This window comes from Phocoena phocoena, chromosome 1, assembly GCF_963924675.1.
Source record: "Phocoena phocoena chromosome 1, mPhoPho1.1, whole genome shotgun sequence".
NCBI lineage: Eukaryota > Metazoa > Chordata > Mammalia > Artiodactyla > Phocoenidae > Phocoena > Phocoena phocoena.
The window spans coordinates 68947026-68972095 of record NC_089219.1 but is presented as its reverse complement, the minus strand read 5'-3'; the positions used below and the strand labels follow the sequence as shown (position 1 = coordinate 68972095).

Genomic DNA, 25070 nt, shown 5'->3' with positions numbered 1-25070 from the left:
AAATATATAAGAGGCACCTAAAATATTGCTATTCTAGGAGACCATCAGCTGAAACTGTTGACTTCTAGCTGCAGTTCAATTTAATAGGAATAGGTTTTTCATAATCATCCTTTTCAAAGTTTCAGAGACAAATTCCATCAGTGATACTTACTCATCAAGTCAGGCATAATTCACTCTTTTGGACACCATTCTGATTTCCTGACTACCCTACTTATTTAATGTTCCTTCCACATTCATATCTGATTTAGTCAAAAGAGAAAAGGAGACTCTGACCTACTGGAAATCCAGTGGTGGCATATCTCCCTTCAGACCCACACCGAGCTTAGAGTCACAACATATCCTGCTCAGTTTGAAGGTAGGCTCCTTCTCCAAGACATGATAAAACCAATATGATGAATATAATCAACAAAATGTGACTCTAGTTAGAATTGCAACTAACTCCTATTGAGGTGGATCATCAAGGGTAGTTGATGTCTTTTCAGTAAATAACTAAACCAGAGTTCTTAGGTTAGTCTTGTAGTTTGGCTTCAGTGTCATTCTCTTCCCCAGAGGGGGGAGAAAATCCAGGCTCTTCTCTCTGAATTAGCAATAACTTGGTATTATAACTGGGAGAAACAGTTAAAAGTGTTTTTCTCTCGCTCTGAGACACTCAGGAAAAAAGTGATGCAACACTATAGATTTATGTGCTTTCTTTCCATCTGCCACAATTCCCCCTTTGTTTTCATTTGTTACTTACTTATTACCATATTTCATTCCCTGGGTGTGTCTCTATACTGTTTACCTCAAGGGCAGATAGCTGGAATCACTCTGCCAAGGCTTCCCCTTCTGTCCACTCCCAGCAAGAAGGAAAGACAAGTAGTGCTGGGACCATCCTACATGTCACCAACAGGGCAGCACTTACAGTCAGTCCTAATTAAGGACACATGAGGGGTGTCACTATCAAGTCCATTGTGTTTTTTACCAACATGGCAGTCAAATTCAGAGAAATTGAACTAGTTTTCTGAGTATCAATGCCTCCCTTTGCTGGGATATGGTAGTGTAGTCTTGAACACAATACAGGTGAATCTGGCAAGATAAAATAAATTTTCTGTTCCAACTAAAATTGGACATTAGCATGACCCCTATGCAAGTATGACAGGCAAATTCGTGAAGCATTCCATATTAAAGAAAAGAAAAGAAAAGAAGAGAAGAGAAGAGAAAAGAAAGAAAAGAAAAAAAATCTCTGTTGGAGTTGTGTGATTGCACCATCACTGTTATCTTTACCCCTACATTCACATAGGAACTACCCTCCAATGGTTTTTCTACGTTAGATTGACCCAGTCATGCCAGCCAGTTCTTCATGCCCTTAGCATCACCAGTCTTTATCAACATATATTTTAATTACCCATTCCAGGTCTTTTTCAAACTGCTGCTATATGTGTGATATGGAATTTGCTAAGTCCATATGATGTTATGTCTCTTAGCTCATTTTTGTACACAGGCAACAGTGAAAAGTATACTTTGATTGATAAAATGTAACTTAGGAGACTGAGTTTATTCACGTATTGTTCCAAATCTTTAATAGTATCCTCAGCCATGGTTACACCCAAAGGATAAGCAAAGTCAAAGTCTAATATGTGGTTATTCTAGTCAGGACCCAGTTGAAGCCACCTGGGCTACCAGCAAGGGTCCAGTGTTGTCAACTGCCATTCCCTGCCCTTGAGGAATCTTACCCAAAGTCATCTTTTGGAAATTCTTTTCCCATTCACAATCCGGATAGCATATTATCACATCAGTAATTTCCGTAAAGGAGGATGTCATTGTTCCATCCAATATTTATAGCTCAAGTAAAAATATCCCCATTTATTTTATGTACCCAAGGAGATAACATCCAAGGAATAGACCAATGCATCAGTCTTTGTATTCTAACCCCATATGAGCCAGCAGCCAGGTTTTATCTGGTGGTCATTGATATGACCCATTGTAATTCTTCCACAGAATTTCCACATATTTCCATAATTTAATTCTCTTCACAGTGGTATTTTTAATTGTCCAATCCTAAAGTGTTACTTTAGTAGGATAAAAGTCATAGGTTCACCCTTTTTAATAAGAAACTAAGAATTCTTCTGGTGGTTCTGTCCTCTATTCCAAAGGTGGGGCTGTACCCTGTTCATGGATACCATGTACTTTCCCAGAGTCACATCTAGTTACTGTTCCATTTCTATGTTATCCATCACTGGATCTGATCCATCATTATTAGAATAGCTCTCTGACATTACCTATAATATAATGGATATTTGATGTCTTTCAGTGATGGGAGCTATTTCTATCAAAGCCCAATTTCAGGACAACAAAGGTCTCTTGGAGTGACTATATCTAGCTATTGCCATCAGGTTACTTGCAGGTGCAAATATCTCAGTAGTCACCAAGTGAGAGCAGTTATAGACTTCTTCCTGAGAATTTAGTCTGCATATGTCTGCATAGTAGATATTTTCAAAATAATTAATGTGACAACATTACATGGACTTGATTTTGCTATTTGAGCTATAGCTCTTCCTTTGTAAATATATCAAAGTCTCTTTTGTTCCAGATCCCATTCAAACTCAGATTTCTCTTTGGTCACTTGATATATAAAGGATAATAACATCTTAGGTACAACATATGTACCCTCCAAGATTCAAATAGCCTTAAAAGCCATAGAGCCTCATTCTAAGTAGTAAGCCCTGGCATATATTATGTACTGTCTTTGGAAAGTCTCTTCTGATTACAGCCCATGTTTTTCACTCAAAATTGAACTGAATAAACTATCAAAATTCTCATTTTTTCCCTGGCTTTCTTTTCCTTTAGAGAAACTATCATGGTAGTATCATCGTTATGAAGCAACTGACTTTTGATAATGATCAAGTATAAATCTTGTCTTATTAGGTTATGACAGTATACTAGAGAATATAAGTATTTTTGAGGGAGGATAGAGAATGTATACTGTTGTTAGTCCCATGAGCAAGCAAACTAATCCTGGCTTTCTTTTGATATGGGAATGGAAAACAAATTGTGTAATATGGTATATTATATGTATATACTAGATAGACATATACATACATTATTATTGGTCTCAATTCTTCACTCTCTTCTGCAGTCACACACTGGCCATGACCTCACTGGGAGAGAGGGGTGAATTTTTCAGCCCCTTGGTTTTGGTTTGCCCATATAACTCGCTTTGGCCAATGGCAAGTGGGCAGAAGTGATGATGTGTTAGTTGTACGCTTAGGCTTTAAGGGACATTGCATGGCTCCCCTTGCCTTCTTGCAATTCTGCCACACAACAGGAAGAGCTGTCCCTAGGAAGCTACTGTCTTATCAGTTTCAGAATGCACAGATATGGAGTGGAACAGCCCTAGCCAACATACCCCAGCAGCCATAGCCTGAAGTATAACCTTTCAGCTGATCCCAAGCTGGGATAACCAACCTTTAGCCAGACTCAGACACAGATGATAATAAGTGATTCTTATTGAAGGCACTAAAGTTTGACTTCTTAGGCAGCGAGAGTTAACCAAAAATAAAGTACTGATAGGTCAAATTTCTTATATCTCTCATTTAAAATATCTAATTAAGTACTTAATTTGAACTTGTGGATTTAAGTTGAAATCTTAATACATTTTCATCATATATTTGGAAATTTAGAATAACTTTAGGTTCACTATGATTCTAAGATCAAGATACTAGATCTGTAAGAATCTTTCAATACTCAGGAAGGTTTAGTCAAACAATAGAATTGATAAAATCAGAAATTAAATATATTAAATTTAAGATGAAGTTTTAAAAATTTGGAAGTCTTGACTTATTAAATTTTTAGATAAAACCAAAACATTTTTCAAATATCTTTTAAAAAGGGGCTGGTATTATCGATTAAAGCTAAACATGTACACACTCCATGACACAGCAATTCTGTCCTATATATATATCCAACAGAAATGTTTCCATATGTTCTACAAAGGCATATGCTGGAATGTTTGTAGTAACACTATTTGTAATAGTGCCAAACTGGAAACTACCCAGCTGCCCATCAAAGGTAGAATAGATGAGAATGAATAATCTTTATCATTGTACAATAATATAAATCAAATACATTATCATATTAAAATCAGACTCAGAAGAATAAATAGTGCATAATACTATTTATGTGAGGGATAAATAAGAACAAGATCAATCTACCCAATTAGAAGTCAGAATAGTGGGTATCCTAGGTATGATCGTAGATAATGTTGCAATTAAAGGTCTGAACAGTGGATATCCTAGATAACTAGACCTGGCATAAACGGGACTTATTTGATGCTGGTGATGTTCTATTTTTAATGTGAGTTCTAATTTCATGGAGTTGTAAAGTTTGTAAAAATAAATCCAGCTATATATTGTACTTTTGAACCGTGCACTTTTTATGTGTATATGGTACTTTAACAAAATGCTTTTTATTAAAGTTTAAAAAGTTTTTCTTAATTTAACCATTTTAGACTTACTAATAAGATTTTTTTAGCAAACTTTTTAATCTAAATGAGGAACTAGATACAAAACTTCCTGATCTATGAGATACATATTATGGTGCCTCTCCAGCTCAGTTAATCCAACAGTAGCCATGTCCATGATTAACTTTCTTCTAATAATAATAAATCACTCTTCCTGGGCAGACATGACCTAAGATGGGCTAATCATACTTCCTTGCTCTTCTTGGTAAAGTAATTATTCCTGGGGGAGGGAGGTTAGGTGTATGACTTGAGCTAGATCAATTGCAGTCATTTTGGGGGAGTATTTCACAATGAAACTAGAAAAGAAAAGTCCTTTCTTTCCAGGTCACAAGACTGAATGAATGTCAGCCTGCTGAAGCTTGAACTCAAAAGATGAAGTATTTATCAAGATTGCTAGTGTGAGAGAATGACAGCAATATACAGAAAGAAGGAATCAGAAGGCTGTGGTGTATGTGTGTGTGTATGTGTGTGTGTGAAAGAGAGAGAGAGAAAGAATAGCTTTTGAATAGCTTTTGAATCCCTAGATTCAACAATTCCTGAGGCCAATTCAATTCAATCCCAGCCTTTTCTATTGTTGGATTACTTGATCCAGTACTATAGTCTTCTTTTTTATTCATGTAGTTCAGGTTGAGTTTTGTCACTTGAAATTAAAATAGTCGTAATTGACAGAGTAATCAAACTATAGTCCCTCTCAGTTTTAGTCCTCTGGAACTCATTAATATTAATTGCCACATCCTTGAAGAAGTGTTCAGATATTCAAATAAAAATGGCTTTAGGTTAAAGAATACAATGTTAACTGGGGCCCAAAGAGAATAAAATCAAGCAAGTTAGAAGTAACATAAGAAAGCAAAATTAAGATGACTTGGGTGAAGATCAGAAGATGCTGACAAGTCATATTAAAATAAGCTTTGCCAGAATCACATGCACATACCACACACACACACATATGCACACACTCAAGTTAGACTCGGGTTTTACAAAAAGAAACTTTAATTTTTCACAGGTACAGAACATAATTTTAAAATAAATTATATATATTTTTTTACAATTAATGACTTTAAATGGTCCTGTTCCTCTTTGTAGGTATTATGATCTTGTATGTGTAACTTCATTCCAGACTTAAATAAAATACCCCCTCAGGTTCAACTACTTCTCTTTTTCCTATGTTTTCTCATCTCACACTGTTTACTCTTCTATGATGAGATTAAAAACTTTTTAATATGCAAAGCATTCACTTATTTTCTTTACTTACGCCTGATCATGTCTTTCCTCTGATCTCTTAGTAAAGAGAAACAAAGTATTCTTGATGGATTATTTGGGGAAAATCAACCAGTAGGAAGAAGAAACATTGGGCTACAGGAGGTCTAAGCCAACCCTGACTTTGGGAATATATGCACCATGAGGAAGAGAAAGAATAGAAAAACAAAGGTGGCAGAGTCAGGACAGCAAAAGTAGTAGTGTGAGAGTTTCCCAGGAGTTTGTGAGTGAGAGAGGACTAGAGATGATATGATACTCTGATTTCCCACAAGCTAAAATAAGATTTGAGTTTAGATTGATACTTCTGTCTGATCTTTGATTGGAACAGTGCAGTGTGTACTATGCACAGGCTGATAACAGAAAATACACATAACACTAAAATCTGAGGTCGTAAACAGGAAAGGCACACACCTCTACCCAGAACTGACCACACTGCATTAAGAGGGACTTTGACAAGGGAGAGGCATTGAAAAGTCAAGTCAATAATGGTGGAAGTATAAGGTCTGAAGGAAGAACCGATAATCAAAGATCACATCTGATCAGAAACAATGCTGAGCCAATCCCATTCTGGGTCCCAAGCAACAAAGCCCATTTTAACAGAAGAGGGCAAGGATACAGCTTGGGATGTTCAGACAGTGGGAATGACAGAGGTCAATCATTTCAAATATTTCATTTTAAAATAAGACAAGGGGGATGAGGAGTAGTATAGATCCTCTAGGATGTACCCAAACCGGAAGTAGCCATGTAGCTGACACCTTCAAGCTTCTACACCTCAAAAACATCTACTTGTTTCCTCAAGAGGCAAATCCTCTAAGAAGTCATCTGCAGCCCACAGTATCTGTCTCAATGCAGAGAGGTTCAGAACATCCATGACAGGCTCCAGCTCCCACTCTGAGGTATAATTACTAACCACAAAGATGTCAGAAGAACAAATCCAAGTTCTCTGTGAACTGCCTCTAGCTGCAATACAGAATTTAAAACCCAGAAATCTTAAAACAGTGGAAAATACAATTTTATGTTGATATAAATTATGAAAGTAATATCAAAAAGTAGGAGCTTGGCAATACTTGTCCTGTTGGAGAATGTGGAGACAGAGATCTGGCCCCATAAAGGGATTTCTTCAAGAACTTCGCAAGTCAAGTTCTAATATCACTGCTAATTTTCATTTAGAACACACATAATAGATTCAATATGAATTACAAACTAAAGATAACTAATAGATCAATACAAGATAACTAATAGATCAATACAAACTCTGAAATTGAAAATTTTTTAACACCCTTATATTAGAATCTATCATTTCCTTCAGCTTCCTTTTAAAGGTTATTCTCAGGATAAGTCTATTTTACTAGACTAGTTTAATGTTGATGTTTAATTCATGCCTGGACTAGTTTATTTGTGGAACCACACTGCCTGGGTTCAAAGTAGGGCTCTGTCACTTCCTAACATTGTCAGTAAACTGGCAAATGCTTTACTCTGTGTGTTTTTGTTTACTTATCTATCAAATGTGGTAATGACAGTACCCATCTCATAAGGTTGTTATAAGTATTGAATAAGAAAATCTATCACAGAGAGTGACATGGACATATATACACTACCAAACGTAAAATAGCTAGTGGGAAGCAGCAGCATAGCACAGGGAGATCACCTCGGTGCTTTGTGACCCCTAGAGGGGTGGGATAGGGAGGGTGGGAAGGAGGGAGATGCAAGAGGGACGAGATATTGGGACATATGTATATGTATGACTGATTCGCTTTGTTATAAAGCAGAAACTAACACATCATTGTAAAGCAATTATACTCCAATAAAGATTTTATTTAAAAAAAGAAAATCTATCACATATTTAGTGCTCAACAAATATTAGCTATCATTATATCCTCCCAACTGTTGTTTCCACCTCCAGGTTCTTTTTGACTCCAGTCTATTGTGCACATGGGCAGCAGATTAATTTTTGTGAAGCTTAACTTTGGTCACATCATTACTCTTTCAAAAAACATTGCTGTGATTCCACATAATGCACCTAATTAATAAAACCTCTTCATGCAAATGTAACTTTCTCACTTTCTCTCCCCCTCCAAAGATCCAGCCCTCCGCTAAACTAAATGACTCCATGCTTCCCATACACGCTGCCTTTTCCTTCATTGATGTATTGATTTATGCTGCCCCCGGGGCCTCAATATTTTCGCCTTTTTGTCCCTTCACTTACTGAAGTAGTCCTCCTCCTTGAAAGCCATTTCCCAGTACCACCCCAGTAATGAAATCTTCCCCCATCCACTTTAATACAATTTTTTCCTTCTCTAAACTTTCAAAGCATATTATTTTTAATCATTTCTATTTATCATACTTGAGAAAGAAAAACGGAGCTGGAGGAATCAGGCTCCCAGACTTCCGACTGTATACAAAGCTACAGTAATCAAGACAGTATGGTACTGGCACAAAAACAGAAATATAGATCAAAGGACAGGATAGAAAGCCCAGAGATAAACCCACCCACATATGGTCACCTTATCTTTGATAAAGGAGGCAAGAATATACAACGGAGAAAAGACAGCCTCTTCAGTAAGTGGTGCTGGGAAAACTGGACAGCTACATGTAAAAGAATGAAATTAGAATACTCCACAAGACCATACACAAAAATAAACTCAAAATGGATTATAGACCTAAATGTAAGTCCAGACACTATCAAACACTCAGAGGAAAACATAGGCAGAACACGCTATGACATAAATCATGCAAGATCCTTTATGACCCACCTCCTAGTGAAATGGAAATAAAAACAAAAGTAAACAAATGGGACCTAATGAAACCTAAAAGCTTTTGCACAGCAAAGGAAACCATAAACAAGATGAAAAGACAACCCTCAGAATGGGAGAAAATATTTGCAAATGAAGCAACTGACAAAGGATCAATCTCCAAAAATTACAAGCAGCTCATGGAGCTCAATATCAAAAAAACAAACAACCCAATCCAAAAATGGGCAGAAGGCCTAAATAGACATTTCTCCGATGAAGATATACAGATTGCCAACTAACACATGAAAGAATGCTCAACATCATTAATCATTAGAGAAATGCAAATCAAAACTACAATGCGATATCATCTCACATCAGTCAGAATGGGCACCATCAAAAAATCAACAAACAATAAATGCTGGAGAGGGTGTGGAGAAAAGTGAACCCTCATACACTGTTGGTGGGAAGGTAAATTGATACAGCCACTATGGAGAACAGTATGGAGGTTCTTTAAAAAACTAAAAATAGAACTACCATATGACCCAGCAATCCCACTACTGGGCACATACACTGAGAAAACCATAATTCAAAAAGAGTCATGTACTACAATGTTCATTGCAGCTCTATTTACAATAGCCAGGACATGGAAGCAACCTAAGTGTCCATTGACAGATGAATGGATAAAGAAGATGTGGCACATATATAAAATGGAATATTACTCAGCCATAAAAAGAAACGAAACTGAGCTATTTGTAGGGAGGTGGATGGACCTAGAGTCTCTCATACAGAGTGAAGTAAGTCAGAAAGAGAAAAACAAATACCGTGTGCTAACACATATATATGGAATCTAAAAAAAAAAAAAAATGGTCATGAAGAACCTAGGGGCAAGACGGGAATAAAGACACATACCTACTAAGAATGGACTTGAGGACACGGGGAGAGGGAAGGGTAAGCTGGGACAAAGTGAGAGAGTGGTAGTGTATATATAGATATATATACACTACCAAATGTAAAATAGATAGCTTGTGGGAAGCAGCCACATAGCACAGGGAGATCAGCTAGGTGGTTTGTGAGCACCTAGAGGGGTGGGATAGGGTGTGTGGGAGGAAGGGAGATGCAAGAGGGAAGAGATATGGGGATATGTATATATGTATAACTGATTCACTTTGTTATAAAGCAGAAACTAACACACCATTGTAAAGCAATTATATTCCAATTAAAACGTTTAAAAAATGTAATTATGTATTCTGTTCTTGTCACCCTTTTAATAAACCTAGCATGTTCCTTCAAAAAAATAAAAGAAATAAAAAAGTAAAAGAGGCTGGATAGATTTATTTGAATAATTTTTTGAACAAACTGTTATAAAAGGTGCATGATACTTAAAAGAGAAATAGAAATTGGTAATATTTGATACATTAAGAGCAGCTATTACTTTTAAATGTGATAAGCATATCATGCCTATGTTTAATAAAAGACACATATGACCTTATGTGTATATATATTTAATTTAAATATATATATATTTAAATGCATATTCATTTATGGATGAAATATTATGACTTCTCAGATCTTCTTCCAAATAATACAGGAGAGGAGAAAGTGGGTAGGCACAGATGAAACAAGATTGGCTATAAATAAAAAATTGTTAAAGCTACGTAAATGCAAATTCATTAAATGTTTTGTCCATTTTTGCATAGATTTAACATTCTCTAAATAAATATTTCTTTTAAAGAATATTTTAAAAGAAACTTAACTACCTCTACAAGATAACTTTAAAGAATGAAAGAAGTTTGCATGAATATAAAAATAAAGCATGCTCTGTTTCTGGATAAAAACACTGGATATGTAAAGATGTATATCAACACTCAATATATAATTTTAATGTAATTTCAATTAAAGCACCAACAAATCAAACACAAATACAAACAATCAAATAAAACACTAACAAGTTCATTTAGAAAAGGAAAAGTATATGTATAAAATAGTCCAAAACATGTGAGAAATGAATAATGAATATGACATCCAGTTGGTTATCAAGACCTAATTGATTGCTATGGCGATTAAAACAATTAGACAATATGGTAAGAAAAGCAATATTATAAAGGAATTGAAAAATACATTAATAGGACAAACTATAGATTGCAAAACTAAAGGGAAAGATACAACTTTCAATAAAATATGTTAGCACATTCACCTATTCATTTGGAACAAGGTGAATTAATAATTAACTTAAGATCTAAATGTTTATAAAAAGGAACTAGAAAGATTTTTTAAAAGGCAGACTAAAGTAGCTTTTCTCTTTCATCTCTTCCTTCCTCTTGCCTGGAATACCAACAGTGCTTAGCATGAACATCTTGAGAACATAAAGATGAAAACCACATGTCTTAGTCAGCTTGGGCTGCTATAACAAGTTACTGTATTGGGTTACTTAAACAACAAACTTTTATTTCTCATAGTTCTGGAAGCTAGGAAATCCAAGACCAAGGTGCTGGTAAATTTTGTGTGTGGTTAGACCCTGGTTGTGTAGACAGCCACCTTCTTGCTGTGTCCTCATATGGCTGCAAGAGAGGTCATCTCTCTTGTGTTCTTTCTCACAAGGGCACTAATTGCATTCATGAGGGCTTCACCATCATGAGCTAATCACCTCCCAAACTTGCTCTGTCTCCAAACATCATCACACTATGGATTAAGGCTTCAACATGTGAATGGAGGGTGGGGGGCAAACATTACATCCATAGCCTTATGCTGAGGATCTCAGAACAGAAAGTCAGAAGGACACATGAAATTAATAACCTTCCACACTTGCCCAAAGCGGCCTACCTTCAAACTTTCTGTTACATAAGAAAAATCACCCTTGTGAGTAAATTGATGTAGTTAGACTTCTGTTTCACATAGCCAAAAGCAATTGAATGTATAACAACATTCAGAGTTGTTATAACAACTATGAGAGAAGAACCCTATGGATGTTTTAATTCTTTATAAAATAAAATATCAAAAAGCAGAAAAATATCTTGAACAAGTGTAGTTTAATAAAATAAATGCCAGTGCACTAGAGTCTAATATTGTCGATAGTGGGCAAAAATAAACATTTCAAGTATCAGTTATACTTTCTCAATAATTAGCCAAATCTTACCTGGTATCTGTCAGGAATTCAGCCTTCTAAGATATAGGGTATGTCATCCATGCACAGCCCTTCTTCTTTCTCACTCAGCCCCATTGAGTCACACAGAATAAATGGCCGGGTGTTGCCATCCTTCCCATCCTTAATGAAATATGTTCTGTACTGCAGAGGAAAAAAAAGTAACTTTAAAAGTTCATTTTCTAAAAAACTGTAAATTGAAATGAAGTCTACATGTAATGAAATTGATCAGCAAAAGACTTTTCAAATATAATTTACTTGAACAAAGAAGCAAAGGCTGAGTGACCTAGAACAGACTCACCTTTTCAGATACCCCGGTTGTCTTAGACCCCACCAAGGCCTGGTTTGTTACACGGCCTCGGAAAACAGACTTCTCTGAGTTGAAAAAGCTAGACTTCCCGGCTCCAATTGGACCCAAAAGCAGAATTCGTATTTGGTGAACCAGGCCTCCATATGGTTCAGAAGTTCTTATAGCAGACAATAAGCTCTCCTTGAGCCTGTTTAGACAAGACAATTTTAGCAGTTGACTAAGGTTAGGTCACAAGACTCTACCATAAATTTTCCTAGAATTCATTCTTTTTTCTCATATGTTATTATTTATTTTTGATTAGTATCTTGTATAAAAAGACATGAAAATATCTTATCTCAAATCCTATTGTAAAAGAAGTAAGAGTAACAGTTTTAACTAAAGACAATCAGACATAAAACCTTTCAGATTTAAGCATATATAAACTTTGGAATAAACAGCAATTATGTTAAACATGAAAATAAATTATCAATAATAAACTTCAAAAACCACAACATAATATGTGACTTTTGAGGTTTATAGAAGTAGAAAATTTCTAACATGTTCTTGAAGTTCATGATAGGTATTCCCCACCTGCCAACCACCTCTGCCCTGAAGTAGTTGAAACCAACCATAGCTGTAAGAATTCTAAGCAAAAGTGTAGGATTTCAGCCAAATAATTATTTCCTTTCAAGTATATAAAAACATTAGAAATGTCTTTCATCCACTCAGTGCTATTTTTATTTTAACATTACTATTATGAAATATTTTATGATTATAAATATAACTTGTTCTTGGTGATCCACAAGTTATCTGCTATAATTTGCACTATGAATTTTATTGACAAAACCTATAGTAGAATAAGTCTAAGATAATGAATAGAATAATAGAACATTAAGAACATTGACTTAGTAACCCCATCCATCCTGCTTTTGTCCAATAAATCTAGAGAAATAATCAAAGAATAATGAAGATTACAAGTTGTTGAATGACTGGCACTGAATGAATGCATGAATTCACTAGGAAAAAATATAAAAATAGCCTTTCTGTAGGAACAGTGCCGTATGATGAAAAGCAAGTGGAGAAAATTATGGGAAATCTTAACATATTTCATTTGAAGAGTCCAGAGCTAGACTCAATGCAGGCGCTGCAAGACTATAGTGTCAGCAGATCTTTTCTCACCAAATTACTCAGCAGTAGTGGGTGGCCCACTCCAATAAGAGAGATGAGGGCTGGAGTCCTCTCTGAATCAGAGAAGCAAAGTCTAGGCTAGGGAAAGACTGGAAACTCTCTAAAATATTTTCTCCTCCATAAATTCAATCGGTCTGAAAGGGATAATGAGCAAGGACACACAAATCAAAAAACCACAGGCACCAGATTTTCTCCAAAACCTACTATCAACAATTGGGTTTCCTGGAACTTCCAATCCAATTGATTTTCTTCTTGGTGCAGAAGAGAATGTAGTACTTGTGCATAGTACTTGTGCATAGCCAATCAGAGCACAGTGAGTGGTTCAGGGGTGGGCTTAGGTCATCGTTTGAACCAATGAGACTCAGGCCCGGAATTCTTTTGTTTCTTGGAAAGATATAATCTTTTTTTTTTTTAATAAATTTATTTATTTGTTTGGTTTTTGTTTGTTTTTAATTTTTGGCTGTGTTTGATCACCCTAGCTGTGTGCAGGCTTTCTCTAGTTGCGGCGAGCAGGGGCTACTCTTCGTTGGCGGTGCACAGCCTTCTCATTGTGGTGGCTTCTCTTGTTGCAGAGCACAGGCTCTAGGCACACAGGCTTCAGTAGCTGTGGCATGTGGACTCAGTAGTTGTGGCTTGCGGGCTCTTGAGCGCAGGCTCAGTAGTTGTGGTGCACGAGCTTAGCTGCTCCACGGCATGTGGGATCTTCCCGGGCCAGGGCTCAAACACGTGTCCCTTCCATTGGCAGGCAGATTCTTAACAATTGCACCACCAGGGAAGCCCTGGAAAGAGATACTCTTTTATGGTGCATTTAAAACTGAAAGGATTAGGTGTAGTGATGCTGGTAATTCTCTAAACAACAAAAAAATAATACTGTGTGGAACATTTATAAATATAGCTGTATGTATGGTTACAAAGAAAGCCTCTTTAAATTACCAAAAGTAGAAATAGTGAAGAACTGCATTGAATGACTGCAATATAGTAAAACTGGAAAAGAACAAGTGTAAACAAAGAGAAGGGCAATGTCTTAGGATTTTACAAATCACTTTTTAGATACTTTAACATCCAAAAGGAAATTAAAAATCACAGTAGTAAATATATAGGAAATAACAACAATATAAATGTTTCATATCAATCTTGGGATAAAAGTACCTTTCATGAATAACAGGAAAGAAATAGAAAAGAATAGAGGGGAACAAACCTTAGAAATATAATAATATATTAATAACAAAGATACAAAGACAAATTCATAAATTGAAAAAAGGGATAAATTAATATAGTAATTAATTAATTTAAAATATGAAATAAATAAATTACTAACTAGTCTAATCAAAGAAAGCCAAATTCACAAAATGTCACACCACGGGTCACATACCAGAATGGCTACATATTGTAAAACCAGTGAAAGAAGGTTTGGGGAAAGATTTAGAGTGACAGAAAGTCTCATACACTGCTTGTGGTAGTGGAATGGTATGACAGTGTTGGAAAACTTTATCAGGAAAACTTTACCAGTATCTACTGAAACTGAAAATACACATACCCAATGACCCAGAAATTTCATACTTATACTCTTCAAAAAATTATGTATATACACGAACCAAAAGACACACAGAAGAATATTTATAGCAGTATTATTTGTGATAGCTCCAAACTGGAAAACCCAAATGGTCACCAAAAGTGATTTGATTTTTTTTTTAAGTGTGATAGAATCATTACAATGGAATATTATATAAAAATTAAAAGGAAAAAATTACTACTACATATCATACTATGGATGAATCACTAGGGAGTTATAGGTTAAAATAGCTGGCCTGGGATACATTCACTTACTTTACCAGGGAAAGAAAAAAAAAAGTGACTGGGACTAATTTTCTTATAAATATGCTAATAACCTTGTCTCCTGGGAAATAAACTAATGATATTTGCTACAAGGAGAGTATTTGTCTCTTGAGTGTCTTTGACAGGATGTTCCTGGTTAAGAATTACTTACAGTAAATAAATCCAGATTTTATGGATTTATGAGGCATGTCTTCCTAGAATGTCACATAAGCTGATTGTCTCAGTCTGCTCAGGCTGCTGTACATATTACCATGGACGGGGTGGCTTAAACAACAGAAATTTATTTCTCGCATTCTGGAGGCTAAGTCCAAGATCCGGTGTGGGCAAAGCAGGTTTCATTCTGAGGCCTTTCCTCTTGGCTTGTAGGAAAGTGGCTACCATCTTGCTGTGTGCTCACAAGTCCTTTTCTTGTGGATTTGTGGGGAGAGGGAAAAAGTTCCCTGGTGTCCCTTCTTATATGGAAACTTACTTTATCCCTACCAGATTAAGGTCCCATTCTTATGACCTCATTTAACCTTAATTACTTCCTAGAGACCCTGTCTCCATGTATACTCACACTGGAGGTTAGGGCTTCAACATGCCTTAATCGTAATTTGGGAGCCCATATCACTGGCATATAAATGTTCCATAATCTAACCACTCTTCAATATGTAAGATGGCCCACAAACTTCATTTAAAAAGGCTGCCTTCTGTTCTTAGCCAGAAAACATATGTCTAATATGGGAAGGAAAAAATTAGGAGCCACACAGAATATCTTAGTACTCTTCCTGACTTCTCTGAGATTTTTGAGAGCCTTTATTCTTGAAGTTATTAGTAAAACTTGATACTAGGTAAGACATCTGATTTGCAGAGGTCTGATTTTATAATCCAATCCATTGTATTAGCCCAACCTCTCACACATAATATTGAATGAAAGAGGCCAGACAGAAGAACACACACTTTGGTATAGTTCCAGTTATATAAAATTGAAAAATAATAAGTATTAATTAATGTTACTATGAGCCAGAATAATCATTACCTTTGGTTAGTAATAACTGAGAGGAGTCATAAAGGAGTCTTCTGAAACGATGGCAATAATCTATTTCTTCATCCGAGTACTGGTTACATGACTGTGTCCATTTTATAAAAGTTTGTCAGTTGGTATACTGATCAATTGTGCATTTCTGTTTATATGTTATACTTTAATAAAAAGTTTACTTAACTGATCAGTTAGGGTCAACATCATGATGCATCCATGTAAATTTATCAGACTTCAACAACAACAAAAAGTTTTAAGCTGTTTGGGGCAGCCAGAAGAAAGACCAAATCACTCAAAGAGAAACAATAAAAAAATACTGCAAGTAAATAAATCTGGCCTAAGGTTTTCCACAGTAACACCAAAGCTGTGGAAACATTACAGTATCCCCCAGAATAAAACGTGATCCATGAATTACGTACTCTGCTAGTCATTTAAGTATAAAAACCACAATTAGTTTGGAAACGCAAATGCTCAGGGAATACTACTCCCAGGAGCCCTTCTTTTAAGTGGATAGATATAAACAAGTATTTCATAGAAGAAATATAAATAACCAATACACATAGACTCATTAACAATCAGGGATGTGCAAAAAATAAAATGAGAAACCATCTCTTAACCATCAAATTGGTGAAGATTCTAAATATTGATAGTAGCAAAGACTGGCAAGGATACACGGAGTTATTTCCATAACACTCCTGGGGATAGCACAGACAACTGAAGCTTTTGAAAGGGATCTATCGAAATGCAAATGTGCATAATTCTTAAACAGCAATTCCACTACCGGGGAGTTACCACAGAGAAGTATTTTTGTGCACAGTTATATGCATACAGGTATTACAGGAGCATTGTTTATAACAGCAAATATAAGAAATAATTTAAATGTCCTTTAGTAGAAAAATAGGTAAATTAACTTTGGTCTTTTGATATAATGGATATAACAGGAAACTGCAGCAGAAAGGGTTGACTACCAGTCAAAAGAAGTTCAAGCTCTGGTTTCTTTCTGACAGTCTCACAATCTTCAAGTTTGCTTTCTGTGCTCTCTCTCTCTCTCTCTCTCTCTCTCTCTCTCTCTTCCTTTCACACTCCTGCTTCCTCCCAACCTGTTCCCCACACTCCACAGAAAACTCTGTATATTCTACTTTTGACCATGGTTGTGTTGTAGAAAACAATTTGTGGCCAGGTTTCAGTCTGGGCCACCTGGAGATAAGGACAAGTATAAAAGTTATTGTTTCTTACAGGAATGAGTCAGCTAGAACCCTCCAAACATAAAGAGAACTCTATATAGCGTTATCTGGTTAAACCTACCTTCACATCGAAAAATTTCACATTCCTGGAAGGAAATACAACATTGAGGTAGTCCAAGTTTGTCCATTGTATTTATGCTAATAGCCACCTCTTTTTTCTCTAGGTTTATATTGAATTCAGAATTTCTATCACTTTCACGAAACAACATAGATAGTTGACATGGCCCTATTTTGCATTCTGAAATTTCAGTCTCTTGAAAGGCAAAAAGGATAATGAAATAGTCTTCCAGGTAGCTCTTTTGCACATATGCCCCAACAATATGATCTTCACTATAAATCACTGTTATAGTAGGTCCTTGTTTAGAGCATCTCTGAAGCAAACTTTCACTAGAGAATTCATGGACACTGGCCTTATAGAGAAGGCTAAACTGCTTGTCTCCAAAATAATTTTGCAGCTTTTTTTCTTGCATCCACGTCAAACAAGTTGTCATTGCCATACTTCTCAATCTGGTGGAAAATCAAATCCATTTTCCATTAAATATTGCAAAACAGATAGTATGTACTGCCACGAAGTTTGCATTTATGCCTTTATTTACTTTACATTACAAATGAAATGAGTAAATGGAGGGTGAACAGATAGCAAGAAAAGTCATTAGCTAGTTTTTCATTCTAAATAATTACCTTTTAAATTAAAAACAAAAAAGACTTGTTTGCAAGAGGCTGGGAAAAGTGGAAAGCAGTAAGTCATTTACCTGTTTGGAGGATCTATACAAGGGCTGAAGCTGAGAGTAGTTGCTCTCTCTGGACAGGTAGGCAGGCGCAAAGTGGGAGCAGAAAATTTCTCAGCAACCTTGAGGCTTCTCAGACTCAGACAAAAGCAAACTGAAACTCAGTGTGGCCCAGCCCAGTTGGTAGTGTGCCCATTTCCCTCCAGTGAGCAAGCATAAAGGAATCCAGCTAATTTTAGATAGCAAAGTCATATAAAAATAATATTGGGGCTTCCTTGGTGGCGCAGTGGTTGAGAGTCCACCTGCCGATGCAGGGGACACGGGTTCGTGCCCTGGTCCGTGAGGATCCCACATGCCGCAGGGCGGCTGGACCCATGAGCCATGGCCGCTGAGCCTGCGCGTGCGGAGCCTGTGCTCCGCAATGGGAGAGGCCACAACAGTGAGAGGACCACAACAGTGAAAAGCCAGAAAAGTAGGGAAGTGATCAGCTGCATCAAATGGTGGAACTATTCCCTTCCACACCTCCTCCATTTATACATCTGGAAAGACTCACTCTCTTCCTCAGTAGCTGGGAATTTGAGGGATGGTCTTGTCTTACTATGGGGAGCAGGCATTTAGGTGGTGGCGACTATCTCCTGCTTGGAAAGTGCTAAAGAATGTAGCTCCGCTGCAAATAAAGAAGTGAACCTGCAGAGAAGCTGACTCTGCAGAGCTGAGTGAGGCTGTGGTCCATGCTAGCAACAGGGAGGGAGGTCTCCCGCGCTGGTCTCAGTGAGTCTTCAAGGGTGAGCAGTTCCATTTCCCTATTTTCATGGTCAGTGGAGAGGGTCTCTTGCCAAATTGGCCAATCCTGAGGGTCTTAATGCATCAGCGTCCACTGCTTTATATGCTGCTGGTGTTAAGGAAGACTTTAAAGCTGACTCCAGCAAAGAAACATGAGAAGGTTTCTGAAAAGCTGTGATGGGAGGAGCAGCCTCAAGCAGAGAACACTGGGTAAAACAAAAGGTTTGCAGAGATCAGCGAGGGTTAAACACAGTCATCACCGTCTGAATTCCTTCTATGGTCAGGTTCCACTGCTCCCTGAAAGGCTCAAAAGAGCAGAAGATCTCTTCTTCCATTTTGAAGACTGCCTTAAGAACTCAGACTGGAGCCAGAGGGTCTAACATCACCTGGAAAACAGCTGTCAGCTCGGTTAGAAAGCTAGGAATCTTAGGGTAATCTTTGACACATTCCTTGTATCATCAATGGAACTGAAATAAGTAAAGCTTAGCTCCTTAATGATAAAGAAACAAGACATGAAGTGGGGAGGAGAGATCATTTGGTAGTCAGCACTTACCCCAAATTCTTTTAAGAGATACTTTAGAATTGGCATTTATCAAGATGTAGTTTCAAACCTGCCCCCTACCTCCCCACTCCCAACACATACAAATAACCCAATAACTTAGGTAGCCCTTGCTCATAAATTATGTCATTTGAATGAACCAGTCCCTTCAAGAAATTGATATTCCCAGCTTTCCTTTCCTTGAGACTTTGGAAGACATAGATGCTCTATATGAGCTCAGAGGTATGATAGGTCCCATCCAAAAACCTGTGTTGGTGTCCCCCTTTGCATACTCCCACTGGTCCTTTTAGCATCAAGGGTCAACCTTATGTGTTGGGAGTATTCTGAATGTCTCAGGTCTTTATAAAGCAGATATGCTCCAACTATTCAGACAGTCTCAGCCAGCTAAATTTCAGAACAGAGGTGTGTCCTTCTGTTGGATAGTCTACAGATGACAGTCAGTCCATTATTAATGAAAGGCCCACAGGCCACATTGACAAGACCATCAAGTCACATTCCTTCTTTACCTTGTGAAGTGTGGGGCTTCTTCAAATAGGGATGAAGACTTTGGACACATTGCCCTGGCTTCCAGTCAGTGTCGTAACTGCTCACATGGTACTGAGAATTCCCCCTTTGTGTACCACACACTTCCTCTTGGTCCCTTCAATTCTGTTTCTCTTTCTTTCATTCTTCTACCAGAATTATGGACAATTTCTCTTCCCTCTTTCTTCCCAGGCTGGGTGACAACCTTATAGTTTCTACAGAACTGCATCCCTCTATTACCTTTCTAATACATAGCAATTCTATAAATTCTGTGTTCAGATCCTTTCATGGCCTGGACTCCCAAGGGTCTACTACGAAACTTAAAAAAAATCTGAACACTGTTTCAGTTTTTTTTCACCCCCTGGTTTAAATAAACTTAATTTAATTCTTAAGAAAACAATGTGAGTGACTCTGGGAAATGAGGGACAAACTATACACAGGGAAGTACAAAAAATATATATAAAAGTTACTATTTTAAGAAGTTATCTAGCTGCATGTGCTGCCCATTTGAAATATATGAAGTCCTACCATGCAGATGAGCTACTTCTTTTTCTCCCTGGACTCTTCAGTCATGGGGATTTGACAATCCTCCCTTATAAACCTGCACTGAGAACAGAACCACTGATTGCCTATCAGGCAGAACAGGGTCTGATACACTCAGAATACCATAACTGTATATATCTTAATATGCTTATTTAAACTGTAGTGGTCCATTCACATGTGAATTACTTTCACAATATAACACCAAAATGGAAGACAAATGAGCTCAAAGGCTTCAATGTATGGGGTTGTTTTGCATTTTTTTATTGATGTCAGACTGGAGTTATCATGAAATATTCCAAAGAAATCAATTGTTTAAAACACTTTAAAAACTATACTGATCTACCCACCACTGAGCACAGCTTGTTAGTCTTTTCCCCACCCCATCCCAATTCCTGCAACCCATACTTGCAGTTTTGCTTACACTGACATTTCTTCCCTGGGGCCTGGAATAGCTTGAATCTATCCATGTGAGGGGCATGCAGCTGGATATTGGCTATTATCCAAACTATTGTCTGGCTGACCTCAGTGCCCTGCATTTTCTTCAACACCAGAAAAAAATTTTTTGCAGTGGTTTGCAACTGGTAGGCAAGATTCCATCTTGCTTATATTGATGGCAAAAATAGGATGTACTTAATCTACTCTTCTCCATAAATCGGCCCAGACACTCGTCACATTAGGATTGGGATTTGGGGACATCCAAATTCCCACAGCTTTTAGGAACACCTAAAGACTTTGATCAGCCTTGCTATCAAGTGGCTACTTTAGCATCAGATGGAATTTTGTCCCTACAAGATGATTACTCATCAGGTGGTCTCTATAGCACCTGAGACTTACTTGAGTCCCCCAATCAATTTTGTGAAATTAGTTATGCCTTTTTTATGAAGAAGCAATATGATAATCTTTAAGATTAGTTTTCTAAAGAAGACACAGCCTTACACATCACCCACTGTAATTACCCCTCTTATTAAGGTAGATACTGGGTGAATTTGTACAATGTTACCAATTTCTGCCAGAAAGAAACACTTTGTTTTTTTACTTTTTTTCAAGCTTGATTAAGATATAATTGATATATAATGTTATGTAAGTTTAAGGTGTTCAACATGATGCTTTAATAAACATATACATTGTGAAATGATTACCACAATAAGGTTAGTTAACACATCCATCACCTCAAATCATTACACTTTTTGTATGTGTGGTGAGAACATTTAAGAACTACTTTCTAAGCAACTTTCAAGTATATGATACTGTATTGTTAACTATAGTCACCTTGCTGTACATTAGATTCTCAGAACTTATTCGCCTTACAGCTGGAAATTTGTACCCTTTAACCAACATCTCCCCATTTCCCCCACCTCTCAGCCCCTGGCAACCACCATTCCACTGTTTCTATGAGTCCAGCTTTGTTAGGTTCCACATATAAGTGATGTCATACAGTATTTGTCTTTCCTATCTGACTTATTTCTTTTAGCATATGCCATTTTGTTTAAAATGGCAGGACTTCCTTCTTTTTATGGCTTAATAATATTCCATATATTATTCCAGGCAATTAATCCATTTCTTCATTTACCCGTGAATATGTAGTGTGAGTGCACACACACACACAGTACAACACTATTACAATACTATCTAGTTGCAAAAAGTATTCCTAACCTGGCTTTGAGAAATCATAGATTTATTCATCTTTAAGAAGTTGTCTTGAAGAACTGCATAGCAATTATTCACTTTAGTAAGCAATGCTACATGTGCTACACCTATACCAAATAGATACATCAGTTATTTTATATCATAAACAGCAGTGTGTCAACAAGGTAATTAAATATGTGTGAAAACAATACTCTGTAATGTAAATTTGAGATCAGGAGAATGCAATATCCCCAAGAAATCTCAATATGGGACTTGAAGTTCTTCTAACAGGAGAAATGATTCCTTCCAAAGTGAGAGATCATTTCTAAATGCAATTAAATTCACACTAAGTTGCAATCAGCTACTAACCCATTCAAATAGTGTGTTTTAAAGTGTCCAGGGGTAAAAGTGGTTGCTGAATCTCAAAGACTAACAAAAGAACCCCAAGAAAGAGAAAGTGAGGAGGGTCATGTGTGAGCATTTATAAAAGCAAAGTACACTGATTTCACAGTTCTACTAAGGACCTCTTGCCTTTTCCCTCAAACCGCAGAGATCAGATGAGTAAATCCTAACCGAATCAAAGTTCTGCTTTACTAATAACTGCTTCCCCAGTAAGGACAGAGGGGATATCCCTACAAACCCCAAAGACATAAAAACAATAAGAAAATACTACAAACAACTCTACACGCATAAATTTGACAACTTAGAAGAAATAGACTAAAACTACAAACTAGCACAACTCATCTAATATGAAATATATAATTTTAATAACTCTAAAACTATTTTTAAATTGAATTTGTGGTTTTAAAAACTCCTGAAAAAGAAATCTTCTGGCCCAGATGGCTTTACTGGAGAATTCTACCAGACATTTAAAAAGAAATTAATACCAGTTCTACACAATCTCTTCCAGAAAATGAAAGAGGAAGGAACACTTCCCAACTCATTTTATAACACCAATATTACCCTGAGACCAAAACCTGACAAAGACCGCAGAAATTAAAAAATAAATAAATAAAAAACCCAACGACAGACCAATATTCCTCATAAATATAGATGCAAAAATTCTTAATAAAATATTATCATACAGGATTCAGCAATATATAAAAAGAATTATGCACCATGAACACATGGTTTTTTTTCCTAGAGAGACAAAGTTGGCTTAAGATTCAAATTCAGTCAATATAATCCGCGATACAAACAAGCTAAAGAGGAAAAAAACTCCCATGATCATATCAATCTATGGAGAAAAACCATTTGGCAAAATTCAACACCCATTCATGATTTAAAAAAAAAAACTCCTAGAGAAGTAGGAATAAAGAAGAACTTCCTCAACTTAATAAAGAACTATTATTAAAAACCCATAGTTGACATCATAGTGGTGAAACACTGGATACTTTCCTCCTAAGATCAGAAACAAGGCAAGGGTATCTGCTCTCACCACTATTATTCAACATAGTACTGGAAGTCCTAGCCAGGACAGTAAGACAAGCGAAGGAAATAAAACACATACAAATTGAAAAGGAAGACATAAAATTGTCCCCATCTGAGATGGTATGAAATCCTAAGAATTCAACAAAAAATCTTCCTAGAGCTAACAAACTATCAATATCCCATCAAGATTTTTTTGTAGAAATAGACAAGGTAATTCTAAAATTCCCATGGAAATGTAAAGGTACTAGAATAGCTAAAACAATTTTGACAAATAAGAATAACATGGGAAGAATTATTTTACCCACTTTAAGACCTATATTTTTATTACTATATAGCTACAGTTATAAAGACTGTGTGGTGTTGGTAGAAGAATGAACACATAGGTCAAGGGAACAGAATACATAACCCAGAAATAGATGCACAAAAGCAAGGACAATGAATTTTTGACAACAGTGCAAAAGCAATACAATGGAGCAATGATAATCTTTTCAACAAGTGGTGCTGGAGCAATTGAATATCCATAGGCAAAATAAAATAAAATAAACCTTGACCTATACCTCACGTCTTACACAAAAAGTGATTCAGAATTAATCATACATTCAAATGTAAAAAATAAGACTATAAAACTTTTAGAAGAAAACAAAGAAAAAATTTGGGGACTTAAAGTTTGGTAATGGATTTTAGACACAAAATGAAAAGCATGATCCTTAAAAGAAAAAAAATGATAAATTGGAGCTCACCAAAATTTTTAAAATTTAGTTTTGTGAAAGTCTCTATTAAGATAACGAAAAGACAACTTAGCACTGGGAGAAACTATTTGCAAACCATATATCTGATAATTGACTCATATCTAGAATTTATGGATCTCTTAAAACTCAACAGTAAAAAACCAAAGTGTCCGAATAGAAAATAGGTCAAAGACATGAAGAGATATTTCCCTGAGGAAGACACATACAAACAAATAAGTACATTAAAAGATGTTCAACGTAATTTATCATTAGGGCAATGCAAATTAAGACCATGATGAGCTATCACTATACACCTATTAGAAGAGTTAAATTTTTTAAAAATAGCAACAATGGCAAATACTAGCAAGAATACAGAAAAACTAGATCTCTCATATATTGTTAAAATATAAAATGTGCAGTAATTCTGAAGAGTGGTTTGGTGGTTTCTTAAAAAATTAGACACACACTTAGCATAGGACCCAACAATCACAATTTCAGGGAATTATCCCAGAAGAATGAAAACTTATGTCCACACAAAAACCTGCACACTAATATTCAAAGGAGCTTTATTTGCAATAGCCAAAAACCAGAAGTAATCAAAATGTCCTTTGATAAAGAATGGTTAAAACAACTGTGGAATATCTATACCATGGATTACTACTCAACAATAAAAAGGAATGAACAATTGATATACACAACAACTTCGATGGAATTCAAAGGATATTAGGCTGAGCGAAAAAAGCCAGTCTCAAATCAAACATACTTTTGGATTCCATTTGTATAACATTCTCAAAATGACAAAAGTAGGGAGATGGAGGAGAGATTAGTTGCTGCCAAAAACTATGGATGGTGAGGATTGGGGGATACCACGACAAAGACCTTGTGGTGATAGAGTAGTTCTGTATCTTGATTGTAGTGGCGGTTACACGAATCTACACATGTGACAAAA

The 25070-nt window shown here is 36.3% G+C and overlaps 2 protein-coding genes across 2 annotated transcripts in view; both read right to left on the bottom strand.

The window, feature by feature from the left end:
• Positions 1 to 6527: 6527 nt before the first annotated feature.
• IFI44L (interferon induced protein 44 like) overlaps positions 6528 to 25070 on the bottom strand; it is a 29203-nt gene continuing 10660 nt past the window's right edge. Inside the window, 3 exon segments of the mRNA XM_065886571.1 lie at positions 6528 to 6705; positions 21495 to 21505; positions 21990 to 22090. Of these exon segments, the coding sequence (XP_065742643.1) occupies positions 6528 to 6705; positions 21495 to 21505; positions 21990 to 22090 (290 nt within the window).
• Positions 11310 to 17698, bottom strand: LOC136131284 (interferon-induced protein 44-like). The gene is given in 5 exon segments (XM_065888106.1): positions 11310 to 11318; positions 11621 to 11770; positions 11928 to 12123; positions 12821 to 12857; positions 17263 to 17698. Coding segments are annotated over 5 exon segments (828 nt in total).